This window comes from Mauremys reevesii, linkage group 2 (assembly GCF_016161935.1).
Source record: "Mauremys reevesii isolate NIE-2019 linkage group 2, ASM1616193v1, whole genome shotgun sequence".
Lineage (NCBI taxonomy): Eukaryota > Metazoa > Chordata > Testudines > Geoemydidae > Mauremys > Mauremys reevesii.
In genome coordinates this window covers 12149560-12173147 of record NC_052624.1, presented here as the reverse complement: position 1 = coordinate 12173147, position 23588 = coordinate 12149560, and the positions used below count along the sequence as shown (strand labels likewise).

General features: G+C 50.1%; 1 protein-coding gene across 1 annotated transcript in view; it reads right to left on the bottom strand.

Moving 5' to 3' along the window:
* Nucleotides 1-23588, bottom strand: part of VILL (villin like) — a 91710-nt gene that overhangs the window by 29908 nt on the left and 38214 nt on the right. Inside the window, exons 2-4 of the mRNA XM_039527915.1 lie at nt 20876-21008; nt 8417-8498; nt 3087-3161 (exon numbers count right to left, since the gene is read on the bottom strand). Coding sequence (XP_039383849.1) covers nt 3087-3161; nt 8417-8485 — 144 coding nt within the window. The 5' untranslated portion in view covers nt 8486-8498; nt 20876-21008. The remainder of the gene's footprint in view (nt 1-3086; nt 3162-8416; nt 8499-20875; nt 21009-23588) is intronic.

The window sequence follows — 23588 nt, the reverse complement described above, 5'->3', positions numbered from 1 at the left end:
GATCACACACTGTTTTTCCCACAGGATCCCCGGCTCATCGAGTACAAGGTGGCAGACGGATGGTTGCAAGGGCATCTGTAAATCTGGGATTTCCTAATTTTTGGGTGATTGGTTTTGCAGCCTAAATAACATTCACTGAATGCAATTTTTTGTATGCAATATAGATCAATGGGCTCGCTGTCTCTGCAGAAGAGAAGAGCGAGGGGGGATTTGGTAGCAGCCTTCAACTACCTGAAGCGGGGTTCCAAAGAGGATGGAGCTCGGCTGTTCTCAGTGGTGGCAGATGACAGAACAAGGAGCAATGGTCTCAAGTTGCAGTGGGGAGGTCCAACCCTAATCTTCTATGCTTCTATACACATATATATTATATACACACAATAAATACAAAGTGACTACAAATGGTGCGTGAAACCCTGCTGACTCTCAAACACAGGTCTAGCTCCAGGTGCTTTTGAGGTCCATACACCTCCCATTGTGATTCCTGTTGTGTGATGCCAAATAGCCTGAAGAGAAAAGGTAAGCCCTCTGGAGGCAGGTGTTCTGTGAATGGTGCAGGGCATTTCTCATCACCTAGAATGATAAACTCCATCATCCACTGTGAAGGAAAACTAATAGAGACTCATTTTATAAAATGGTTTGAGGCTAAGTTCTGTTTATCTGGTTTGTTCTGTGGGAAGCACTCAGATAACGCTGGTGAGCACCGGTTTAAGAGCCCAAACAGAGAAGAACTTGATTTCTTTCAATATAGCTGCTTAATGTGCAATGAAATTGCTCCACATAATGCGCAATCAATCCTGCAAGCAGCTCAGAGCATCATTACTCTAGAGACAATCCGGACCTAAACAGTCGCAACCTCCATACCCAGGACAAAGGGAAGCAATAGAGTGATTATGCCTGGAAGTACAGTGAGATTAAGCGACTTGCCCAGGATCACAGAGCTTTGTCTACAGGAAGAACAGGAAAATTTTTGTGAGAGAGAAAAAACATTTCCTGCCCAGCTCGAGTCCTGAGTCTTCGTCTACTGGCCGCGTGTAGGGCTACACTGCAATTAAAAACCTGCGGCTGGCCTGTGCCTGCTGACTCGGGCTTGTGGGGCTCAGGCTAAGGGGCTGTTTAATTGCAGTGGAGACATTCGGGCCTATGCTGGAGCCTCGGCTCTAGGACCCTGCGAGGTAAGAGGGTCCCAAACGTCTATATCATTAAACAGCCCCTTAGCCCGAGCCCCTTAGCCTGACTCACCTGGCATGGGCCAGCCACGAGTGTCTCACTGCAGTGTAGACAAACTCTTCAACACAACCCCACCTTTCCTCCCTCGCCCTGTCCAAGGGTTAAGTTGTGTCATCACTTCCTCACGCAGAATTTCCATTCAAGTCAATGGCAGCTGGGTGCTTTCATTTCCGAGCACACACAGCGGTGCCCGAGACTCCACCAACCTTGCTGTTTGCTTTCATAAAGCATCTGCTTGAGAAATATGACTAGCTGCAGGGCACGGTGGGCCTTCCCCTTTGTTAAAGATCCCAAGGGTGCCACCCTATGAGTCACTGAGCAGCAGGCAGGCTGTATTCAGGCAGTGCCTGGCCTGGAAAGCGAAACATGTCCCAGCATGAGCAAGCTGATTCTTCTAATGCTGGAGTGACAACCACTCCTCCCCCCAAATAAACCCTGGCTTAGTCCATGTGCAGCTGCATCAGCCTGATGGGTGGGAAGAAGAGACCCATTTGAGTCCACCTCCAGCCCTGCATAAACCAAAGGAATAATTCTGCTTCCCCTCCATAAGGAAGGCAGGGCAGGATTTGGGGGTAACACGGCTCTGCCTGAGCTCCCCCTATACCAGCCCAATGTAGGCAGGCCTTGGCAGAGAAGGGGTGGGTCTATGGCCCACTGACCATGCGGGTCTACCAGTAATTCCTCAACATGGAGGGTGGAAGACCTGAGCTGCAGGGACTTCCTATGAAGGAAGGGGAGAATTTACAACCCCACCCACCCACTTTAGGAGGTGAGATAAAGAAGATGCTTTCATCCCTTTGCAATGGTCACTCTGGAGCACTGCTCTGAACACCTGCCAAATGGAAAAGTGAACCCAAGGAGGCCTCTGAAACCAGGGGTGCTGGAATGATGTGTATAGAGGGGGGTGTTGAGAGAATTGAACTAAACTGTAAAGCCTGTGTATGATGGACACCACTTCAAGCCAGGGGGTGCAGCAGCACCCCCAGCTCCCTTAGTTCCAGCGCCTATGCTCTGAACCTGGAATGACCTATGCAAATGAAGAAGAGTTGGGGAGACATTAAAGAAACCCCAATACAGAATATTATCCTGGAATATCACCCTGGGAACGCACGGCACTTCTGCTGCTGCAAGCCAGCTGCTCAGCCTAGGTTCTCAGAAGTGCCTCAGCCTTTGGGGTAGCCTGGGTCAAATCGCAAGTGAGCCTAGCTCATGTTCTGAGCGAACTCGGGAGCTCTCCTGACTCCCCTTCCAGTTTTCTTACCACTACACAATACTGTGGTTACAGCCCAGGACAGGATACAGGAGACGTAGCTTCTATTCCCAGCTCTGCTACGGACTGCGTGTGAGACCCTGGGCAAGTCACTAAGGCCAACTTTTGCAAAACCCACCAGTGACATTGGCTGCCTGAATTTCTAGGAGCCCAACTTGAGACACCTTAGAGGGCTGATCACCCGACCCCTGAAAACCAGGTCCATTTTAAGGTACTCAAAACTGGGCACCCTTGGCACACCCAAAATCCAGTTAGTCAATGTTCAAACTATAGGCCTTCACCTTCGCGATCCCTGGAGGGAATGGTCCGCAGGAGCACAGGGTATGAGGGTTATTTTCCAAAGGACATAACAGAGATGACTGTCTTTTTCATGCATTTCCCCCCATTGTTGCTTCTCTGGCCTTTCTTATACTGAATATGCAACGTCAGGCGTTAAAATCAGGCTGTTGATGGGATGGCGATTAAATGTCGTTTTACCATGGTGCTGCTGGAACCAGGCAAAGTAGTGACTTGAGCTCCAGTCCAAGGGAGGTTAATGAAATAGTGCAGAGCATTTCCAAACATACTGACATCTGCTTGGCTTACTTACATATAATATGATGTAACAGTCTCCTTCGAAAAAGCTCCCATAAGCCTTTTCGGGAATGGGAACCATTTTCATTTTCTGCAAGAAATCAGAGAAACAACAGTAAAAAAAAATGCCTGGACAAGACACAGCAGTGAGTTTGCTGGGGTAACAAATGGGGTATCACCCTTCTCCTCTGTATATTGCCATAAGTCTGGTTCAAAAGAGGGAAGCAGCACAGGTGCAAAATCCAGGCCCCACTGAAATCAAGAGGAATTTTGCCATTGACTTCAGTGGCGCCAGGATTTCACACTAAGCACCCAAGAGTCTTGCTCCCAGAGCCATCATGTCTTTCTGCTGTTTACGGTCTGTGCCACTGAGTTCACCTTCGCAGAAAGGCCATACTACAGCTACACTCTTGGAAAGTAGGAGACTTTCTAACTCCAGCCACCTACCCACACACCCCAGCAGGTCAAACATAATTATTTGATGCTTCTGTTGTGCTCCAGACACAGGCTGGGTAAACCACGTGACCACAAAACACCCTTTAAAAATACTAGGCTCTAAGATTTTGCATAGTGCTAGCAACAGGTGCTGGAGATTCTAGTCACAGCATGTCTCTAACGTGCAGAGCAGGCCAAAGGACTTCAACTCTGAACTGGAGGGCGAGAGGCCTCTGTGACTCACGCCTTGGCCTCTGTTTCTAAGGCCTTACACAGCACCCATCGCTATACGATCAGAGAGCGACTGCTGAAGAGTCCAACGAATCTGTTAGGTCCCCCCGCTGGGAAAATCCACCCCTACCTTTTTCAAGGATTAATACAGATCATGGACTGTTAACTTAACTCAGTTTTAGCTGAAGCCCAGAAGTACAGGCTGAATTCTCCCTCTGTGATTTAATGGACCTTTAAAATAGATCTGTTCTGAGCCTCTGTTGAAGGACACCACTTCCCTGCAGGGGCAGCGTGGTCTAGTGGGACGAGTGCTAGACTTGTATTGGGGACACCTGGGTTCTATTCCCGCCTGTGCCCCTGAGTTGCTGTTGCTAAGTCATTTGGCGCAAGGACTCTCTCATTATCTGTTTGTCCAGTGCCCAGCCCAGGGAGGCCTCTGGGGAATGAATAAATAACAAAGCAACCTGACGCTCAGTATAGGTCTCATCTCCTCTATGATTATCAGCAGAGGTAAAGGTCTCCCACTGCTTCAAGCCTGGGCCAAATCCCATGTGATTCAACAGGCTTTGACTCAGGCCCTTAGTCCTTTAAATCACAGAATATCAGGGTTGGAAGGGACCTCAGGAGGTCATCTAGTCCCACCCCCTGCTCAAAGCAGGACCAAGACCCAGACAGATTTTTACCCCAGTTCCCTAAATGGCCCCTTCAAGGATTGAACTCACAACCTTGGATTTAGCAGGCCAGTGCTCAAACCACTGAGCTATCCTCAGGTGACAGCCTCATGCTTTTACTGCTGAAAGACTTGAGTTCAAACCCTCCTATTGGCCTGAGCAGCACCAAGGCTCACCATTACCAGAGGATTTGACTGCTGCATTTGAGAAGGGAGCATTCCTGGCCCCTACCCTAGCCAACACTGAAGAGACAGCGGGCTTCACAGAGGCAGAGAACTAGCATTTGAAAGGTCAGTAAGCTGCATGCCAAGAGCCCCGTTGCGTCCCCTCGCTCAGATGAGCGGAGAACAGGCAGCATGGATTTCTGGGCTCCATTCACGTTTGCATTGAGTTTTCCAGTTCACTTCGAACAAGAATATGAAACCGGACAAACTCACTGGGCTGAAATTCAGACCAATGATGTGTGGTTTATGACTCACTTGCTATTTATAGAGCACAGTCCTGGGCTAGCTTGATTTCTGTGTGCTATGGGTGTAGGCAGACATTGATCGCGTATCCTGTACATACTGCACACTATGTACACAAAGGCATATTATTGTAATTTCCCAGGCAAATGTTCTGGTTTGGTTTGTTCCATATCAGGCCTTTTATTAACACAGTGCTAGACAATCAAGAGGGGACTCAAACTCAAGTTAGAAAGGCGGCACACATTTGTACAACTGCGAGGGTGATTCACCCTTAGACCAGGCTCCCAAGGGACGCAATGGTTTCTCCATCTCTTGGAGTCTTCACAGCAAGACTGGATGCCCTTCTGGAAGAGCTTAGCCCAACACAAGTTACTGGGGTCAGTGGGTGAAACTCTATGGCCTGTAGACAAGTTGATGCAACATATGGGTTGCTTCTGGTCTTAAGATCTATGCATCAATTAACCACACAGGGTTCAAAACAATGATCAACGAGCAGGGGCGGCAGGTTTGTATAATTTTTGGTGGTACCCAAAATGGGTCCAAGTCCCGCCCTGCCCCCCACACCTGCCTAAGGCTCTGGGAGGGAGTTTGGGTGTGGGAGGGGGTTTGGGGTGCAGGCTCTGGGCTGGGGGTTGGGGTGCAGGAGTGGGTGCAGGGTGTGGGCTCAAGTAAGGGGGTTTGGGTGTAGGAGGAGTGAAGGGTCAGGCTCTGGGAGGGAGTTTGGGTGTGGGAGGGGTGCGGGTTCTGGGAGGGAGTTTGGGTGCTGGGTGCAGGCTCTTGGCTGGGGCAGGGGGTGCGGGAGGCAGGCTCTGGGAGGGAGTTTGGGTGCGGGGTGCAGGCTCTTGGCTGGGGCAGGGGTTGGGATGCAGGAGGGGGTGTGGGAGGCAGGCTCTGGGAGGGAGTTTGGGTGTGGGAGGGGTGCAGGTTCTGGGAGGGAGTTTGGGTGTGGGAGGGGTGCAGGTTCTGGGAGGGAGTTTGGGTGTGGGAGGGGTGCAGGTTCTGGGAGGGAGTTTGGGTGCGGGGTGCAGGCTCTTGGCTGGGGCGGGGGTTGGGATGCAGGAGGGGGTGTGGGAGGCAGGCTCTGGGAGGGAGTTTGGGTGTGGGCTGGGGCAAGGATGCGGGAGAGGGTGAGGGGTGCGGGGCTTATCGCGGGCGGGCCCTGAAAACGACCCACACACCACTTTGGCAGTGGTTCCGGCAGAGGGGCTGGGGTGGGTGGGGGGTCTCCATGTGCTGCTGCCTTCAGGCACCACCCCCGCAACTCCCATTGGCTGCAGTTCCCAGGCAATGGGAGCTGCGGAGTCGGTGCTCAGGGCGGGGGCAATGTGCAGAGAAACCCGCCCTCTCCCTGGCCTTGAGGGACGTGCCGGCCGCTTCCGGGAGTGGCGTGGAGCGAGGGCGGACAGGAAGCCGCCTTAGCCCTGCTGTGCTGCTGGTGGTGGCAGCTGGGGGCCCCCGGGGCCTTTTTAAATCACCCGTGGGTGGCAGGTGGGGCTGGGAGACACTCGGGGGAGACGTGCGGGCACGGCAGGCGGGGCTGGGGGAGAGACCCGGCCCCGAACATTGGTGGAGCCAGGCCCCTGGGCCCTGAATATTCCTGGAGCACGGGCACCATGGGCCCATATAACTCGCTGCCCCGTCAACGAGTATCTGAGGGGTGAAAGTGACGTATTCAGGGCAGTACAAGGGTGTCTAACGAGAAGGAATGGAATGAAGTTCAGAAAGGAAGGACTGGGGTGAATACCAGGAGAAAGGGCCTGACAATGTGAGCCACTACGTGTTCCACGTGGAAGTGGTGGAGACCTCATTGCTTGGCACCTTTTAAAGCCGAATGAATGAATAACTCGTAACTGCACGGTAGGGACAATCCTGCATGGGGGGAGGGGGGCGCGGTGGTTGGACTGGATGACTTCATAGGCATTTCCATCTCTGATCCAGATCTCCCCTGCTCACAGTACGTAGCCTGGGAGTTACGAGTGCACTAAGGGTGGGGATGGGCGAGGCAGTGGAGGGATCAGTGTGTGCACATACTTCAGAGCGTTAGTTACACCTCCTGCTCCACGCTGCCTCTTGAACCTCACAGCTTGGTGACGGGGTGATCTGAGGGTCAAGGCAAGAGTCGATAGCTTCCAGCATTTGCATGGGAACGTTCGAGTCAGTGGACAGCCCTGGCCTACTTTCCGTTTTGGTGGTGGGAGAGGGGGTTTAACAAGCAGCTTTGGTGGGCACTACCAGGGCCACCCAGAGGATTCAGGGGGCCTGGGGCAAAGCAATTTTGGGGGGGCCTTCCATAAAAAAAAGTTGCAATACTATAGAATAGTATATTCTCGTGGGGGCCCCTGTGGGGCCCAGGGCAAATTGCCCCTCTTGCACCCCCCCCCTTCCCCGCCTCTGGGCACTACAAGCTTGAGAACCCCTTCCAACATTACTTTTACACACACACACACACACAGACACACACACTCTCTCTTTTCTATGGCTGTGCTAAGCCTGCAGCTCACAGCAGTTCAAGCCAGACATTTTTCTGGTGGCCTGACTGGTTTCCCCTCATACCAGCATGTCCCTGGGGAACAGACTTGCTTTTAATGACAGCTGCCCTGGAAAGTGGCGCAATGCCACGTGAACAAACAGGGAAACGCAATGACTCATCTTCACCAAGCAGGTCTCACTGCACAGTCCCCGCCAGTGAGAGTCACACACAGTCTTTGCTCAGCCCCTTGGGCTCCTGTTTGGGGCACGCTCAGCAGCAGGCAGCCAGCTGTGGAACACCCTTCTGGGGAAAACAGGCTGAGCCAGGCACTAGCCATGTTCAGAACTGAATGCAAAGGCCACCTCTTTGGTCAGGCCTCCCTGCCAGCTGCAGCATCTCCCTAGCACCTGTCTTACCGTCACAGCTGGCAACAGGCCGCCAGTACCAGTGCTAAGCCACTAGTGCAGACAGGGCTCAGGCATATCTACAGTCACATCAGTGCCTCTGTGAACAACAGTATCTGCTCTGGAGAGGAAGGATAGTCTTGAGGTCTCCAAAGAGCTGGGCTCAGTCCCAGACTCTGCCACTGACTCACTTTGGGACCTTGGGCAAGTCACTTAAATCCTCTTTTTTTTTCAGCTGTAATGTGGGAATAGTGATGCTTCCTTTCCCCCACCCTTGGTCTTGGTCTATTTAGATTGAAAGCTGTACAAGGTGGGGACTGTCTATTACAGAGTGTATGTGCAGCACCTAGCGTAATGGAGTCTCTGGATGCTACTGTAACAAAGTATCAACTTTAGTCCCACAACATTCCTGTTTCCCAAGTTAGTATTATCCCTATTTTACAGATGGGGAAACTGAGGCCCAGAGCCGTCGCGCACGTTGCTGAACGTTACACACAGAGTGGGGTAAAGCTGGGAATAGAATTGGTCTCCTGATTCCTAATCTTCCTTTGTCTTTAACTACAAGACCATCTTTCCCCTCTCACCTAAGCAATCTTCACAGCATCTCTTTCTTGTAAAACTCCCCCAGACCCCCCCAATCTGCGAAGGATGTGCTCCTCTCACCGTACCTCTATGGTCCATATCTGCAGCCCCGGCTTCCTCTCGATAGTGGGGAGGCCCGTGTCAGTCTCCGTCATTCTGCTGGTTGAACTGAAGGGGAGAAAGACGAAGCATACAATAACTATCCCGTTTGGTAAAACTCCAAGCCGAGTGGCAGCGAGGCTCCTGTAATGTGGATTCACCCATAAGAACAGGATTCACTGCACACGTTTGCTGGCTTTAGCCATTCGAATAACAGACCGTGGCTCTGATTCCCCACGGCCTTGCACCTTGTGGTGTCATTTCAAATGAGGAGGGATCAAATGCTGCCCCACACTCTGATTTGGCCCCACGTTACACACACACTGAACAGGGCCAAAGGGTCAGACAAGATGCCAGGCACAACATGAGCCGGGGATCGTACCCACAAAAGCACAAGGAGGAGTTTGGGGCAGAACGTTGGCCCTGCCTACAAGCCGTTATGCTGCTTACAGCATGTATTGTGCGGCGGGGCAGATGGGAGCTTCTGCTGTGTGCAAAACCCAGCAATCCCCCTCACACCCATTCTGCACTAACTCAACCTTCTTGTGCGTGAGTAAAACAAACAGGTGATTCCCAGGCGACAGACAGGGTAACTTTAAAAGCTATGGGACCTGATCTTCAATAGGTGTAACTCGCCGCACCTCTATAGAAGCCAATGGCGCTACACCAATTCAGAGCCGCTGAGGATCTGGCCCAAAGCTTGGACTGTAGGTTGGTGAGGCACAGATCCAAAGGGGGGAAATAGCATAGATACCAGTGGGGGCTGTGGTTCTCTTTAGGACAAAAAATAGCTCCAAGTCTTGCACGCTTATGATTATGTCCATGTATCAAACGTCTTTCATTCCAGAGGCTCCCCAGTGTATAGACAGATGATTCACTTACTCCACCAGTGACATGCAGCCACCTCTGGCGTATGACCCAACAGCTAATCAACCACTCACACCACTACAGAACAGTTTAAGCAGGAAGCAAACAGGTATACAAGAGCCAGTAGACACTGCAGGGGGAAGTTAGAATGCAATTTAACCAGGGTACTGGAGCTAACCCCGCACTTATTTCGAGTAATACGTGAGCTCGTCCATTGTAACAAACCCAGACACCTGGGAGCTTTATTGTTGTCACCATTGTTGTTCAGAACATCCAGGCAGCAGGAGGCAGAGAATGTAGATCCTCCTGCTCTGTAGCACAGGCTACTGCCACTTGAGTTAGAGCAAACTGTGTGGTATCAGTATAAGATCTATGACACACAGATGACCAGTTCTCAGTCTCTTCAGTAGATGGCAGTAGAAGGCACATGCACCAGCCAGTTCATTACTGTATTTACAATCTTTGGGACAAATTCTCCCCTCTGTTAAGTTACTGGGGTTGAACAGAGTAACACAGGGGACAATGTGGCTCACTGACTCTCTCTTTTCATTCATATGCCAAAGCACTGGGATGGTGTCATTCTCTGACTCCCAAATTGTGTTTGGTTACAACACAGTTAACTATTATATTCGTTTTTTCAAAAAAATACCTTGACTGCATTTTATTCTCTGCCTATCTTCCTGCCGAATGAAAGGCCTGCCTTGACTACTGCCAGCCAGTCCTGCCCCTCGGGTGCTTCCTGGTCTTTTGTTAAGCTGCATGTATTATATATCAGAGCACAGAATATTGTTGTTGGATCTGAATTTGGCAGAGCATCAAATGTTTTCCATCATAGGCCACAGAGCTCACAGCAGAACACAGGTGTTTGGACAATATTCCTTTCTCTTTAGTAAAAGAGTTTGCTCAAAAGATGTCAGGCGTCAGCTGAGCCCGGATAATCAGCTTGAACTAGCATCCAAAAGCTCAGATGCTTATTAAAAACTATAATCCAAATCTCTGGTTTAAAACAGGGATTCTTAACCTTTACCTCATCAAGATCCTCCCTTCCTAAACCGAGCCCCTCTATGATTCCCAGCTCCCTGCCCCTATTAAGACCAGAGCAGACACAACCCCCTGGTCTAGAAACTGTGATGACATAGCAACCTTACTGAAGATCAGCTGTTTTCATGAGATTTCAAGTATATTTCTGCTTGTGGCCAGGCTTCAAATACCATGAAAACAACCTTCTGTCCTGGGGCCTGTCTTCACTAGCGATTTAACATGAGTTCTGGCGTGAGCGTTCCCATGAACTCAACCCCTGTCCAGACACAAAAGCCAGTTGCTCGTGTCTTGGCTATGCCACAAGCAGGAAGTGTGGAAACATTTATAAAGCTCTAGACATTTGGCTTAATTGTGAGGATTGAGGGGAGATGCAGGTTGGTTCTTACTGTATCCAGACTGGTTTTGCCCAACGCTAGACGAACGGCAAACTGAGAAGAGACATGAGTAAACGCCACTAGGAAAAAGTATCCTTCATAAAGCCCTGAGCATCTACCTGTTCAAACGCCAAAAGCCAGCCACTAAGAAGGGCTGGTCCCTTCTGCGACAGATACTGCAACCCCAGGCGGTATCTTTGAGGACCATTGTATTCAATGTATTGATGTTTTCTGTGTGACTGTCTGCTGTGGCATGCGCAAAGGGAGGGCAAGTAGCGGCCCGGGCCCCATAATCAGTGGGGGCACAGAACTCCTCCGGGGCCAAGGCAGAGAGAGTGAGGGGGAGGGGGACAGCCAGCCCCTCCGGCTGCCAGGGGACACAAAGTGCCCCACCAAAAGCAGTGATATTTTGATTCATGTGAATGGCCTTGATTCTGGGGGGTGGGGTGGGAGGATTAACACAGCTCTTACAGCAACGAAAAGCAGTAGGGGGTGGTGACCCCTGAGATCGTAAACTGCTCCTGAGCCGTTCCACCCCCCGGGTGATTTGCATGGGTTTTGCAGCCTAAGAAATGAAGAAAGGGCTTTTGGGAGCATAGAAAGGCTGAGTGTGGGGAGACTCAGGGGCTGCCTTTTCATTCAGCAAACAGACAGGACCTTCTGTCCAAGGAAAGGCCCCCAGCCTTGAGGAAAGGGATGCTGCCTACCAGACTCCTGCTGTGGAACATGGGCAATTTCTGGTCTGTAGAGTGAGCACGTCAACCTTTTTCGTGCTTTGTTTTCTCCATATGCTGCTTGACCCTGACGAAATACGCTTGGCTGAGAAAGCGCTGCAGGGTAACTGGTAATGGCTGGCACACCGTGCATAGTCCTTGGAGAGAAAGCAATGCACAGGGACTGGTCGCAAGGCAGACTGGCTTGCTGGGGACACCACAATGTATGGTAGGGAGCTGTGCAGCCTTAAAAACCCCCAGCAGAGGGGAGTGGGACATGGGTCCTTGCCCAGAGACAGGTGATGGCTGGAGGCTCTGACCAGACTGGACACTCCTGGCATGGACCACGGAGGAGGGATCCAGGCGCAGCTATGACAGCTTCCTCACACGCATATACAATCCGCACAGCTGGGTGGTTTGTGTGAACACACCGAGAGGAGACGTGTCCTGTAAACGCCACAGTGACAGTAGCAATGGCAGGACACAGGCGATACCGGCTGAGGAAATGGATTGCAGTGGAGAAGCGGGGATGGCCACCACAACCAGATCCAGATTGCAAGGCAGGGGCTGGGAAGTTGAGTCACTCCCCCCCAAGCAGCACCCGGACATCCACCAGCCAATAGCAGCTGTCCTTGGTCAACCCCAGCTCTTCTAAGAGGCACAGGGATCATGCAAGCATTGAGGGGCTGGCCATAAAAGGCAGAAGCAGACGAGAGCAGGCCTCCTCCTGCTCCGCTCACCGTACGCTTCAGCCACTTGGCCAGAAATTCTGTTTTAGCCTCATTGTTCCACTGCCATTTGGCATAGTGAGCGGCACTCACCACCCCACCTACATAGCAACAACCCCTGCAGATCGTGGAGAATAAGTAAATTCAACAGAAAATTGCAGAACACTTCTGGGGGTGAGGCCGCAGATCCCGGAAACCTTAATGCTCCCCTGGCCACTGCCATGTTGGCCAACACGGGGGATTGCATGGGTGACCTCCAGAACTAAAAGTCTGAGTGGCTACAGCTTGAGCTAAACAGCCCAAACTCCTTAGCTGTGGGCTGTAAAAACTGGTATCCTCTGCCGATCAGCACCGAGGAGGACCTGTAATGCACCCTTCTCAGTAGAGTACATTCCCATCATGCAACACCAGAACTGCAGCGGTACTCCTCGCTGTGTGTGCCAAATGCGGTGCCTCCATTGCGTGGGTGTGCGATTTTACTCCAGGAAGGAACAGATGACTAACGTGTCAGGGTCACTCCCAAGAATGGTTAATAAATAACAGTTCAATGGATATGCCAGCAGTCACATTTTCATTTTGGGATGCATATTACTTGGTAAAAATATAGATTCAGTCTCAAATCCTGGCACATTCTCCGGGTTCATGGAATGTTGGGGGAATGAAAAACCCAGAAAGGTATCTGGGCTTCATGTCAAATGCCCAAAGAACCGTCTGAATTGACGGCTACTTGGCTTTCCTGTATTTCAACAGCACTCTGACAATAAAAGCCCCAAACAAAATGACTAATGTGCTGTAAAGCCTTAGGGAACTATGACAGGGGTGTGCTTTCTGACAGCTAGGATTATAGGTAATATTTGCATTGGTATTGGATATTCTAGTCTTCGGCTGTTGAACTGCTTACGCCCTGTCTATGCTGGTTGGCCACTTCTCCCCTATCCTACACACACACATATATGCTATGCACCTGAGCACTCCTATTGAAATCAGAGTCTGCTGAACACACCTGTGCTGATGTCTAGTGAACCAGCCCCAGCCCGCGAGCACCACCTGCCCTCAAACCACCTTCTTTGGGCCTCGTCTAGCTTTTTGCATGTCCCAGAAGGAGACAAAGCAGCCTGCAGTCCAAATGGAAAATGTTCCGCACAAAAGGCCAGCAATGCTTTGACTCCTGACTTGAACAACCGTTCTTCCCTGAGGCTATTTTTTTTTTGCCTGACCCCTTCAAAAAGAAAGCAGATACACAAAATGGAGGATGGTTGACAGGGGTGGGAAAACAGAGGGTACCTATATAATAGACACCTTTTGGGGATCTTATATCTTCTCCCACAGGCAATGTAAATACTCACACCAAAGCACATTGAACCTCAGCATACTCCCAAACCACACAGTGATGTGATGATTAAAGCTGGGCAAATAGACGTGTTTTTTGGGGGGTGGGGGAGAGAAGGGATGCTTTGCAGTATTTGCCAGTACAACATTTGTTTGAATGAAAACTACAGATGATGGTATTTGGGACCCATTTTACTGGCTTCCCGAAAACAATCCTATAGGGACATTTTTGTACGTAAGAATGTTTGAGGGAAAAGGTCAAAGTTGATACAGATTGACACTAGGCTGCTAATGCGGCCATCCTGAGAATCTGGAGGCGATTGGGCGCCATCCTGTCAGAAAGCAGGAACCATACCAGGTGACTTGGGTGAACCCCTCACCCCGCATTGCACCAATAATGAGTTGTGAATACTTGTAGCAATAGCCCTGGTCAATCTGGAGCCATTCTACAGGCTCAGAGATGTTGGCAGCCACTGTTCAGTAGTTTCAAAGGAGGTGACATGGGATCTCCCGATGTCAAAGCAGACAGAAGCAGCAGACGAGGCTGGGGTGTGTTCAGAACAGGGACACGTTTTTCTCTAGGCCTCCCTCTGAGGAGATCGGCACCGAGAGCCACTGGCAGGAACACGTTTAAGAATCTGCCTTGTGCAAACTCTGTGTCAACATTTGTACTGGTGTGAGGACGCTCCAGGCCTTTTGCTGGGTGCATTGTTTTCAAATGCACAGAGAGCTGAAGATTGACTTAACCTCTAATAAGGGTAGGGTAGCTGCCCCTTTGCGGGCTTCTAATTAAGAGATTATTGATTTAGTAACTGGATACAGATCAGTCCCAGGGGAGCAGCAAACACGGAGATGAATAAAGCTGCCAATTTATCATGAACAAATTTTTCCTTCTCTCGATTCCTTCCTACGCTGCTGTAATGGACCCGTTTCTGCCTAAGTCCCCTGACTGAATCTGGAGGCAGAACTACATGGCACATTACAGGCTGGAAGAGTCACCTGAGTTATGCAGCAAGGAACACAACTGGATTCTTTTTAACTCCACTTCCTCCTTTCCTCGGAAGCCGTTCTGGTTAGAATTATTCCCAGCAGGTTCTTATCAGAGCCGCAGTCTGCACAGCCTAGAGGAAAAGACTGTATCCCTCGACCACCTTGGTGAGATTGATTTGTATATATCGTTGCCGAGCCGAACGGCCAAAGGTTATTGCCACCCAGGGCTGAGCCATTAGGGAGTGCAGTGCCTGGGAGGGAGGGAGGGAAGGAGAGAGCGCGAGCATGAGCCAGTGCGTCCTGCTCACCGTGAATACACTGAGCCTCCTTCAGAAGCTCAAGCACACAGAATCTAGACGAAGCGTTTGGCATCTGGAGAGCAGAGCCAAGTCTCTCTAAAAACAAGGCATCATGGCCACAGTCAAAATAGAGGGCCTGATTTTTCAGCCCCTGCCAATCTCCTGGCCTTCCCCTGGAGCTGCGTGCTGCGGCCCCGCTGAAGATCAGGCTGTTAAAAGAGAGCAGGTGAAATATTCCCACTAGAAGCAAGGCTGGGAAAAGGATTTTGAGTTACCTGAGCATAACGTCCTACAAGGCTTCTTCAAAAGGAAATGAGCCAAGTTACAAATAGGCGATGGCCAAGCTCTTTGCAGGCTGTATAAGATTTAACTTCATTTCTTTTATGTCGCTGGGATTCTGCATTAAAATTAAATGCCATTTTGCACCACACTGATCTCTGCTCTGGGGTTCCCTCTTCTAAACCATTCGAGGCCCGATTTCAAAAGTGGCTTTTACTTTGGGGCTCCTCGAGGTGGGGGCCCAATTTAGGCAGCCAGGTTTAAGCTGTGGTGTCTAGACAGCAAGCACCTAAATGGGTGGCCTGACTGTTAGCGATACCGAGCAACCACAGCGCCGGATTGCTCGGTTCCTCTGCTTATCTGGGTGCCTAAATATCGATCTAGGTAATTATTGTACCCCCGTGAAACAGGGGCGGCTCTAGCCATTTCGTTGCCCCAAGCACGGCGGCACGCCGCAGGGGGCGCTCTGCCGGTCGCCGGTCCCGCGGCTCCAGTGGATCTCCCGCAGACGAGCCTGCGGAGGGTCCGCTGGTCCTGTGGATCCGGGGGACCTCCCGCAGGCATGCCTGCAGATGATCCACCGGAGCCGCCTGCCGCTCTCCCGGCGACCGGCAGAGCGCCCCCCACGGCATGCCGCCCCAAGCACGCGCTTGGCGTGCTGGGGCCTGGAGCCGCCTCTGCTGTGAAAGCAGGTAGGCCTCATCCTCAAGTCTGCTCCCTTGATTTCATACAACGGGCTGCAAGGACTGGGCCCATGCTGTTAGCTTTCAAATGGCAAACGGAGAGATTAATGTTTATTCCAACTCTCGAACTTAGCTCGGAATGAGTTAACCAGACATTCCAGAGGCGAGGGCTGCCCTTTTCTCGCTGGTGCGTGGCTGAGGTCACAGGTGAAATGAGCTGGGACACTTGTGTTGAAATTTCCACATGGCTCATGATAGGGGTCCATCTCCGGCCAGGAGTGGCAGTTTTAGTCAGGACTCAGGTGCACGGCTGTCACTGCAGAGGGAAGCTCGCCCTTTGCCTGGTTATCACACCCTTGGATGCAGCGTGGTCACACACAAACAGAACGAAAGTAGAAGCACGAATGGTGAGAGATAAGCAGCCGCCGACCAACCTGATCCAACTTCCGCTCCTTCCGGTCGCTTTCATGCAGCATGGGGAGGGATCTAAGCTCTGAGGTCCCCGAAACAGAGCCAGACTTCAAGGTGATCTTTCCTTGGGAAAATATTACCAGCACCCTGCAGAGGCACAGTCAGTGCCAGCCACGTGGTCCACGTTTATCCTATGGTCTCTGACCATGGTGCAGGGAACATCCAGAGAGCTGTTGGCGATGGTGTCATCCCTCACCAGTGCATATATCCTATTACTAACTGGGAGCTCTCTGTAAGCCATTGGCAGCATATATTGCACTTCTCTGTGCCGTATCCACAGAGGAGCTGAGTTTGCTACAGCTCTCAGCACGTGGATTTAATCCTTTAGCTCAAAGTCTCACAGAGTCTCATGCCCTTAGCTCTGGGACGCCTGCATGCAACAGGTGGGGACAGTTGTTACACCTGCGTCTCTGCTCTCCTGGAGCCTGGTCCACCAGTGCAGAGCGCGCCACTCCCCTCCGTTACAGCAGCTGAGTTGTTATGGTTGTAGGTGCCGAGCTGGGGTTCCAGCAACACCCTTTGCTGATTCAATGGCATGGTTTGCACGAGGCCTGGCCCCAGCCCCTCCCCTGGTATTAACCAGTGGAGTTGAATGAGCACAAGGGGGGTGGAATAAATTAACCCTCACAAAGGGATGGAGTAAGTGATGCTTCACCCAGAGTGAAGGGAGCAGGGAAGGAATGGGTCCTTTGCACTTTGGAGGCCGAGCAGACCCAGTATCCTGTCCAAACACACGACTCTGCCAAAATGGCTCCTGTCTGTGCATCGGCAGGACCGCAACAGTGAGTGATGCAGAAAAGGAGCGTCTGGTCCAGGAGTACAGGATTAGCCCCACACACCAGTATTATTTCACCGCCCACTGGAATGCAGCCACCTCTGGGACTGAACATGGCAGCTGTTCCCCTGAAGACTGCAGCACAATATAAGAATTTAGGAGAGGAAATGAAGATTCACGATGAAAAAGTCAGCCTCCACCAACAGTTACTGCCTAGTACTACACACCATGTACCACACATTGCCTGGCAAAGACGGAATTTTAATGTTGATGCGTGTGCGTGCATCCATGGTTAAAATAGGATAGATACACTCACAGCTATAGATATAGGCCTGTACGTAGGGTGACCAGATGTCCCATTTTTAAAGGGACAGTCCTGCTTTTAGGGACTGTCTTATATATGTGCCTATTACCCCCCACTCCCTGTCCCGTTTTATCATAGTTCCTGTCTGCTCACCCTGCCTGTACATATCTTATTTAAATGCTGATGAAACCTTTACAACACATATTCCCTACTGGGAGGTAGCTATAGATATCTAATGTCTAACTAACATAGCTCCATAGAATCCAGCTTCTAGGGAGGCATGTCTCGTAGCAGGTCTGGTTGCTTTCCTAAGAGCTGTTTTAAACACAGAAGAGCCAGAAGCCTCGACTTGGTGCTCATGACATGCCAGAGGAGCAGTTTTAGGTTGGGGGGTTCGAAGCTCTAAACACCACATTCCACAGTAAAGACCGAGGACGGCTGGCACTCAAGCATACAATTTAGCATCAAATCTCTTTGAGGCGGGCAGAGAGCAGCAGAGAAGCTTGTTATTACATGACAAAGTGCTGAGCCAGGAGAATGAGAGCGAGTGTGGCCTTAGGAGAAAGAAGGGCAAAAAATCCCAGGAAGGGAAGTTGTTTTGAAGGCACTTGGCCTGAATAGTCCCATACGGGCCAGGGAAGCAATGACATTGTTGGGTGCTGGAAACAAGATGCGCCTATGAGCTGTGAAAGTCAATGGTATGCGTCTCCCATTTGCCATTAGCCTCATCTCCTGGGAGGGATTATGGGGACCCACAGGAGTAGGGGGAGATGTGTTTCTGTGTGAGAGTGTCAGGCATGGATTCCTCTGTGATTGAGGGTGATGGAAGAGTGTGTATGTGAGTGGCTGTACTTGAGTGGGTAGTCGGGTCGGGAAGGGGATGTGAAACCCTGGGATAAGAGATGCTCTCTAACTAGAATTGGGACCAAACCATGAAGTTTGGATTCCCCAACATGGATCTGAATGTCCCTGAAAGCCGGATTCAATGTTCCAGTTTGGGCTTCATCTCTAATGACAATCCAAAACACTAAGAGTTTGCTGGGGCGAGGTGGCAGTGAGAGCCAGTAGAAAATCTATTAGGAATCTGGATATGATGTAGGGTGACCAGATGTCCCGATTTTATAGGGACAGTCCCGATATTTGGGGCTTTGTTTTATATAGGCGCCTCTTACCCCCCACCCCCATCCCGATTTTTCACACTTGCTGTCACCCTAATATGATGCAACTGGGGGAACGCTCTGTGAGGAGATGAGCACAGCAAGTTCTGCTGGGAAAATTAATGGATATTGAGAAGTCAGATTTTAGAGGGCTGCAAAATGTAATGGAGCAGTAGGGCTAAATCTACATGACAATGACAGGTCCCCTGCTATTGTGTATGCGGCATAAAGAGAAAGAGCCAAGACACTGCAACCTTCTGGCTTCATTCCTTCCTCCACATGTAATGTTCTGTGTCATCAAGCACTTCCTGAAAGTAGAGTTCTCCCAGGGCTTGTCTACACAGAAACACTCCGAAAAATTAATCCAAATACACTAAAGATGTGAATTTAAAGTGGATTGGTTAAACTGCATTAAACCCCCATGTGGACATTCTTATTCAGGCTAATTTGGTTTAGCTTCCAAAGTGAATTAAACTAAAAACGTATTAACACCACTTTAATTCTGAATAAGAATGTCCACATGGGGGTTTAATGCAGATTAACTAATCCACTTTAAATTCACACCTTTAGTGATTTTGGATTAATTTTTCTGAATATCCCCAAGTAGACAAACCCTAAGTTCCTGTAAGTGATTACACAATAGCACCCCATAATGGGAACACCCAATATGGCAGTTTACGACATGGATGCTCCCTAGACTTGGTGAAAGCATGGCCCTCTCACTTTGGTAGCAGATAAGACCTTAATCGTGTCCCTGAATCATGGTAAAATTTAAGACTATCCACTTCACTGGACAGGAAGCTTTGGAAGTATAGCTTGAACACGGACACAATCCAGCTCCGTTGCACCCAATGGGAGCTGGGCCGGCTAGGCCCCCACCACACAAGACAGAGCCCCCATCAGGAACCAGCTGCAGTTGAACCAGGCCACCCAGTGTGGTTAATGGCGCAGCACAGATGGATGTTTAGGTGGCCACTTCTCCGGAGACGGTTGTGGATCCATGGAGTGAAAAGTGCTGCGCTAGCAGGTCTGGAGACGGACACCCTCTCTCCACAGTATGGATACCGCACAGGCAATAGCCACGCAAGCTTCTTTTTACCACCGCTCCCCTCCTGCCTGGAACGCTGCCGCCTGCTCTCCTCAGGTGCCTGCCTCAAAGCAAACTCGGTGGCTCTGCCTCAAAGCATGGGCCTCCAGTCCCATTTGGGAAGCCTTGGCAACAGTTGCCACAAAGTCCTTCTTAGCAAATAATGTCATGAGACCTACATCACTGCTGGTGGGAGGGAAAGGGGGAAAGGAGGGGCCGGGGGAGGGAAGGCAGCTTGTTTGTGCAAAGTCAAAACAGGCTCACCTGCCTTTGCCGAGTGCCAGCAGCCAGGCATGGAAATACAGGCAGTGGTTTCGTGGTCTGGATTGGGCTCTCCGGTACCGCCCATGCTTTTAAAGCAAGAAGCATCCACTGTGCAGTGGATCCCAACTGGAAAGGCCTTGTAAACCCCCCAGTGAATGCTAGGAAGGAGGCTGTTCCTAGCAGCAATCTGCTGCCACATCCTTTGCAAGGTCTGAGCCACCTCTAGCTACTCTGTGTAAAGAGAGCATGAAGCTTCATCGCTGTGTCGCTCCACTCCCAACAGAGCACGTTTGCTCCAGTTACCGTAGGGTTTGTTTGCATCTTTCGCCAGTATATTCTTTAAGGAATGCAAATCTCCCACAGGTGCTAGTTCACATGGTTTCTCCTTCACATCACAAATTTCACGTCCCTAGGAGACGTGCCTAAGAAAAATACCAACAAATAAGCCTGAAGCTAAACTCCATTACAAACCAATTTCTCCTTAGTGTAATTTGCCTCTCAAACGAACCGGGCGAACTTGGGAGGTAACAAAGCGCAAACAGATTACGTACAGCAGAGCCTTCGCTTGCTTTTAAGCAGCAAACTGCCTCGTATTCAGACTTTTAGCAGATCTATACTGGTGAGGCCATGAGAATAGGGTTCTGTTGATCTAGACCATCCAGATCTTTTTTTTTTTTGCCCTCTGGTGTAACAATGGGACGAAAAATTCTACTTTTAAACAAATTCCCACTCAGCAGAAAGTCAAATGAGGGGTGTCAAACATAAGAGTTGAAGTAAAAGCAAGTCTGGGGCGATAACCAGGTGAAAAGCCTATTTTTCCTCAGAGCAGAGTTGCTGAGGCAGATTTGCCAGATTCGCAGAAATCTGAGGCGAAATGTTTGTGGGTGCATGAAAATCTCAGTCCAGACCCTTCAGTTGTGTAACTGGAGCTATCCTGAGTGACATCCGCTGAGGATCTGGCCCCATTTTTGTTTTAAACACAACTGATAATACATTGACAGGGCTTTGTTCTGCCACACAGCTGGAGTGCTCATGCAGCAGCTTCAGCATTTAGAAATGAAATGAAGAGGATTAAAAAAGCTTACCTTGCTATAAAGTGCGAGGTCTCCTCAAAGTCTCTGCCTTCCCAGCTACACCCACAAGCTGTGTTCTCGCCCCTTCTGCAAGCTAGTGTCAGACACTTTTGTTGCTGCTCCGCCACCTCTGTCAGCAGGGGAACTGCAGAAATCGGTAATTTAATACTGTACTTAACTACAGGGAACCTCCTCCTAAGAGATCACACCCATTCCCTTCAATGAGACTTGCTAAGAGACAGACCCAGGAAGCCACGTGCTTCTACCCAAGATTTTCCAGGCTCATGGTCAGGGCTCAGCATGTAATATCCATGTTACAAATTCAATGGGCATTAATGATTACAAGCTGCTTTGCTAGAGAGCTGTTTTGTTGGTATTTACAGAGTGGGTGCAGGACTCTTTTCACTGGTTTATGGAGGCAGTGGAATGTAGTGATGTGTGGATGATGTGGTCACATGACAGAGCATCAGACCATCCAACAAGGCGGACATGCTGTGAAATAAATTTAAATAATGGAAATATACCTATCTCCTAGAACTGGAAGGGACCCTGAAGGGTCATTGAGTCCAGCCCCCTGCCTTCACTAACAGGACCAAGACTGATTCCCCCCCTGACCCCTAAATGGCCCCCTCAAGGACTGAACTCACAACCCTGGGTTTAGCAGGCCAATGCTCAAACCACTGAGCTATCCCTCCCCCCTAAATAACTTGCCAAGCCCCATCCTACTCAATTTCCCCATCTCCCAGCCACATCCTGCCAGCCTGCAACTTCTCTCCTCTGTCCCTGGCACAAAAGCAGGGAATTGCTGGAGCTGATGGGCAGAAGCTCTGGCTGGCAACTCACAGGTGGATCATTGAATAATTTAAATTGTAAACGCCTATGTCCAAGGACTGTGCTCGCGCTCACCCATGCAAAGACAAAGGTGCTGCTGGAGGTCAATATTTAATATGATGGAAGGCAGCAGCATCCACTTGGCCTCTCTCTATCTTACTTCCCCATCTGTAAAATGGAAAAAAGGGCTGCCCTACCTCTCCAGAGTGTTGAGATCCATATGAGAGCCATACAAGCACCCTAAGGGCACACAGCTCTTAGAAACCGGTAACAAACCTACGGTGAATCCATCCTACCTGTTACGCTTTCACTGACGTGTTCTTTGCAGTATTCCTAGCTGTTTAGAGTAACCCACACCCACCACTATGGGCCAGACCCTCAGCTAGTATGTATTGGCATGGCAGCAATGGAACACCACCGGTCCAGACCATCTGAGGATCTCGCCCATAGAGGCTTATTTTTAAAGGTCATTTGAAGACTGACACGTTTCAGAGACCGTAGCACATAACTTCATAGAAACAGGGCTTGATTTGCTAACCTGACCCCAAATTAATGCAAAGCTCCTTAGTGTCTGACTATTACAGCTCATTTTCCATCTTGTAAGGGCTCCAGTTCGGTTGGGGGGGTTCTATCTTCAGTCCTTACAAAATAAGACCTGTAGAAATCTCCAGGCTGGGCCTTAATAACATGGTTACATTATACTGGTGGTGGGGTACAGGGATGTGGGAAAGGCCTTTTGTCATCACTAGAACGATGAAACTTTAGACACCGGTACACTAATTTTTGGCCACAGCGTAACCTTCCTGTTGACTTTCACATAAAGTAGCACAGGTTTTATTTTAAGTGGAACATCGGATAGTCATTTCTCAACATAGCCCCACATTTTTAAGTGGGACAGTGAAGAAAAGCCTGATCTTGTGGTTGTCTCATAGGGCAGTAGATTTGGGTTCTATTTCTGGCTCTGTGACCTAGGGCAGTTAGGCCCAAATCTTTAAATGTGGCCTCTGGTTTTAGGTAGACCAGTTTCTGGGTGCCCTGCTTGGCACACACGGGGCAGATCTTCAGGAGTACAGAGCTCCTGTCAGCAATTGGTCAGTGGGCGTGTTACCGAGGCTGAGAGTATTAAAGAGGCCGGCACATTAGTTCAAGCGATGGAGACTCATACTTTTAGCTCCAGAGGTCACTGGTTCCATCTCTAATGTGTCAGCCAAGACAGTGGCCACTACATGAGTTGGGTCTTGTCCAGGATTTGAGACACCGTGGGGCTTGGGATGAGCATCACTGGTCCAGCGGAAGAATGTAAACCACTGGTGAACGTGTGTTGTCTCTCCCTCTGTGCCCAGTCCACAGAGGAGATGGCTCTGTTACAGCTCCCGTACAAAGCTTGCTTTTACTTCACGTTCTACAGATTTGTGCTTTGCATTCTGAAGATCCTCTGTCCAGGCCTGGTGTACTGGTTAGGAACAGTGGCAGTCACAGCCCAACAACTCCAGCTGAAGTCCATGGAAACTGGGGACACTCAGCCTCTAAAAGTCAGCCCATTAGGGACGAAGGTTGGACACTTCTGAAACTTTGCTCCATTCTCTCTGTGGTAATATGAGGTTGAATTCACCAATATTGACATGTGCTTAGGGCCAAATCCTACTTACTGACACGGGTGTAAATCAGGAATGTATTCATTGGCTTCAGTGCTCCCATCAATGTTGGGATAAAGCAGACTTTGGCTTTTGAAAACCTAGCTGGAAGGTGCTGCAGAAGTACAAAGTATTATGGGGTACAGCACGATGGGTATGCACAAGATTTTCCACCTGGCTGTATGATGGTATTTAAACTCACACACCTGCCCTGCCCCACCCCAGGTGCCAGCTCTGTGTGAGATGTGCGCTGTACACAT